General features: G+C 66.9%; 1 protein-coding gene and 1 long non-coding RNA gene across 3 annotated transcripts in view; both read right to left on the bottom strand.

The window, feature by feature from the left end:
• INSRR (insulin receptor related receptor) overlaps positions 1-2,307 on the bottom strand; it is a 12,527-nt gene extending 10,220 nt beyond the window's left edge. Inside the window, exons 1-2 of the mRNA XM_027909403.1 lie at positions 2,214-2,307; positions 20-571 (exon numbers count right to left, since the gene is read on the bottom strand). Of these exons, the coding sequence (XP_027765204.1) occupies positions 20-571; positions 2,214-2,307 (646 nt within the window). The remainder of the gene's footprint in view (positions 1-19; positions 572-2,213) is intronic.
• Positions 2,308-3,047: 740 nt separating this feature from the next.
• On the bottom strand, positions 3,048-3,911 carry LOC114071556. 2 transcript variants are annotated; one of them, XR_003574054.1, is made up of 4 exons: positions 3,891-3,911; positions 3,714-3,803; positions 3,410-3,493; positions 3,048-3,200 (listed from the first exon to the last, which is right to left on the bottom strand). It is a non-coding gene; the product is annotated as an uncharacterized LOC114071556 (long non-coding RNA). The 2 variants fall into 2 exon arrangements; XR_003574053.1 differs by having other exon boundaries at positions 3,714-3,905.

Genomic DNA, 3,911 nt, shown 5'->3' with positions numbered 1-3,911 from the left:
CCGTGCCACTGGCACCCACCTTTCTGGCAGTAGCTGGAGGTCCAGCAGCGATAATCCAGCTGCCCGTTGACGCTGGTCTGCACGCACGGCTTCTCCACGTCCAGGATGCCCGGGCAGACGTCGGCGCACTCCTCGGCCAGCTTGTTGCCCACGATGTAGGTGCCGTCCCCCGTGTCGGGCAGCAGCAGCCCCCAGTCGATGGTGGAGAGGTGGCAGAGCTCCTGGTTGCGCTCGATGCGGACGGAGCCGCGCAGGATGTGGCCCAGGCTGTGCAGCCCCACGTCCCGCAGGTGCGGCATCTCGAAGATGACCAGGGCGTAGCTGAAGAAGAGGTTGGTGCCGCGGATGACGGAGAGGTTGGGGAAGAGATCCCGCAGGCTCTCCAGCCCGTAGACGCGGAAGAGGAGCAGGTACTCGGTGATCATCAGCAGGCGAGGGAAGCTGAGCCCCCGGAAGTCCTCGGCGCCCGTGGTGAACATCAGCAGGATCTGCAGGTTGCCCTCGATGATGGAGCAGTTCTCCAGCTTCTGGAGCTGGGAGACGTCGTTGCGGATGTCCATGCTGCCGCAGACTGGGGTGGCGAGAGGGGGGACCCCATGGGAGGCAGGGATGGAGCGGGTGACACCCCCCCCACTCTCACCCTGGGATCCCCCAGGGGGTGCTCGGGGGGGTTTAATATCCCAGTGCTGCCTGTCAAACGGGGCTGGAATTGGTTTGGGCGGCCGGGGAGACACGAGTGGCTGTGACAGGCGGCTGGCGCGCTGTGGCTCTTGGGGGCACGACGCGTCTGTCAGCAGGATGCTAACGAGGCCTGGCAGCCCTGGCGCCTGCCTTGCCCCACGGCAGCCCCAGGACCACGCCCCAGCCCCGCTGCCCACCCCAGGGGAAGCCAGCTGGGGGGTGCAGATGGCTTTCCCCTTGCCTGAGTTGTGGGGGGCTCACAGCATCTCCCCCCTGCCCCGGACCCACCATTACCCAGTGAGTGGCAGCTCCTAAAAGGTTGTTCCCATTAACTCCCCAGCAGTGCCCAGGCAGGTAATGGGGCACACAAGGCTGCCACGGGTGCCCCTGAGGCACAGCCTGGGCCACGTTTGCTGGCCCAGGGGTTCTCCACCCAGGCTCAGGCAGGGAGCAGGAGAACTGAGGCAGCACAAACCCAGCATCTCCTGCTTCCCAGTCCCAGCAGGGATGCAAGAGCCAGGAGGAGCACAGAGCTTCCCACCTGCAGCATCTCCAGCCCAAAAGCGCTGTCCAGGGCCTGGAGGGGGTCAGGGTGTGGTTCACCCCTTGTCTGGCCCAGCCAGCCTGGGCTGGTGGCTCAGGGCCTGGTGACTTTGTGACCTTGTGCCTGGTGGCACTTCCCCCCCTCGGTGTCACCCAGGAACTGCGGGCACCCTGATCCCGTGGGCACTGAGGCTCTGGCAGCTGCCTGTGCCCACTCACCCCAGCACCACACCAGGGCTCAGCCCCTCGTTGGGATGGAGGACAGGAGGGTCCTCCATCCTCCCACAAAACCTGCAGCACCAACCCTGGGGTTACAGCCCCTGCTGCCACTGTCACCTGCCTGACCTTGCCAAGTCACTCTGTGAAGGGACAGGGGTCCCCCGTGCCCCTGAGGGGACAGGGAGGGGGCAGGGATCCCAGGTGGGAGCTGGCACAGTGAAGTGTGTCCTCTGGGAATCTCTGGGATGTTTCATCCCCCCTCCTCCATTGCTCCCACCTGCCCAGCACAGCCCCTCAGGGAAACTGAGGCTCAGGTGGTGGGGAGAGGGGAAGGCAGGACAGACCAGCAGACCCTCCTGGTGCCCCCTCCCCACCGTGCCACCCCTCTCCACCCTTTCCCACCTCAGCAGCCGTGCTGGGACCAGCGCTGCCAATTCCTGCAACCATTTCCCACCATCCCAGCGGGGCTGAGCAATTCCCCCGGCTCCAGCTGAGCCCCCCACCACGTCTCCCCCTTCATCCCATCTGCCTCTCCTGCCCAGAACGGGGGGTCCTCAGCATCGGGGGCACTGCCGCGGGGGGAGGGGGGGAGGAACCGAGGCAGAGGGAGCACCCAAAGAGCTTTGTCTCAGGGTTTGGCTTCCGCAAACCCCCGAGGTATCACAGGTATCAGCACGCAGCCCCCCCCCGCACCCCAGAACTGTCCTCCCCGCCCCCGAAAAGTGCTCCATCCCTGCCCCTCTCCCGGCCACCCCTTGCCAAGCACTTACTTTCGGACGGGGCCCACACGGGGGGCAGAGGGAGGGGACCGAGGACCAGCAGCATCACCCCCAGCCGCAGGGCACCCGGCGCCCTCGGCCCCATCCCCGAGCGGGACCCCCGCGGTCCCGTCCCTGTCCCACCTCGGGCGCTGCTGCACCGCGTCGGGTCCCACTTGCCGTGTCCAGCGGCACCTGGGGCACGCCGGGATGGTGTGGGTGGGTGGGTGGGGGGGGGTGGGACACGGCCCCTGCCCGGACACTGCGGCCCCTTCACTTTTTGTTTTCGGCTGCCGCACACAAAATATTTAGCCTGACAACTGTCAGGGCCAGGGCCAGGGCTTGTTTGGGAAATACAGAGGGGGGAAAACAGGGCGGCCCCCCCATCCCCCCCCGCCCCCTGAGCTGGAGTGGGCGGGAAGGAAGGGCTGCCTCAGTTTCCCTCCTCCCCCGGAGCAAGAGGATCCAGGTTGCTCTGGCAGGGGGATGCCACGAAAGCAGCCGAGAACACACGGAGAACTCCCCCAGAGCCGCACGGAAGGGAAGGGACAACTCTTCCTCACAGGGTGGCCCCGGGGTCCCCCCGGCCCAGCAGCCTCGCAGAGAGAAGGAGGAGGATGAGGAAGCTGCGGGCGCTCGGCACCAGCTGCTTGTGATGACCAAACCTCAAGGGGAAGGAGTCGCAGGAGAGGAGGATGGAGGAGGGAGCGGTGTTTATTTTTCTCACCAGGACAAAGCAGGGAGGGGGGTCCCAGCCCTACTGCAGCAACACCTGGGGGCCAGGAGGGGAGTGCTGCTGTCCCGGTGACCCCCCCCGACAGCAGGAAACTGCGAGCACTGGGGCCAGACAGTGCTCCTGCCTCGGGCTGGGGAGATGAGGGCACCCCCAAGGCTCCTCTCAGGGAGGGTCCCTGTCTTCCTTCAGGAGCTGCTTCTCCTCCGGCGCAGCAGCGCGATGGGGGGGCTGCTCTCCTCCTCCTGGTCGCTCTCGCAGCAGCGCTGGGGGCACAGGGGAGGGGCTGGAGGGCAGGCACAGGACCCCCCCTCCAGAGGAGAGGGCACTTCAGGTGGAGATAACCCCCTTTGCACAGCCACTGCACGGCACCCCCTCCATTTTTTTTTTTTTGGGGGGGGTCAGGCCTCCCAGATCCGCTGTCCCCCTCCCCAGCCCGTGTTGGGTGGGCTCTGGGGGGCTCCTGGGCGCTCACCAGCTCCTCATCCTCCTTCCTCAGGCCGCAGAGCAGCCGCGTGCGGCACAGCCGGTGGCAGGCGGACACCATGTTGTAGGAGAGCTGCGAGGGCGGGAGGGAAGGGGGTCCGAGGTGGGGGTCCCTCCCCAGCCCTGCCCTCCCTCCCTCCCTCCCTCCCCCCCAGCACTACACCTCCACATTGCAACCCTCCCCGCCCCGATTTGGGGCCAGCCTTGGGATGATGCAACCCAGCCCGAGCTCCCCCGGGGGGGGGGGGGGGGCTCAGGGGTGGTGGGACCCCCGCGGGTGGGAAGCCCTTCACCTTCCACTTCCTCCGAGCGTTGAACTTGCGGAAGTTTCTCATGTTGATGGAGGAGCGGCTCCGGTTCAGCACCTGCTTCCTGCTCAGGGGCTGCGGGGGCGAGGACACGGCACCATCACCGTGCCCCCACCTGGATTCTGGCAGCCTGGCACCCACCCCCCCGCCTGTCCCTCTCACCTTGATCCAGGGGTGGGCCAG

This window comes from Empidonax traillii, unplaced genomic scaffold, assembly GCF_003031625.1.
Source record: "Empidonax traillii isolate 1590-97213 ecotype Southwest subspecies unplaced genomic scaffold, ASM303162v1 scaffold2099:size38762, whole genome shotgun sequence".
NCBI classification, from domain to species: Eukaryota; Metazoa; Chordata; class Aves; order Passeriformes; family Tyrannidae; genus Empidonax; species Empidonax traillii.
The sequence above is the reverse complement of the archived record's forward strand: the minus strand, read 5'-3'. Positions and strand labels throughout refer to the sequence as shown.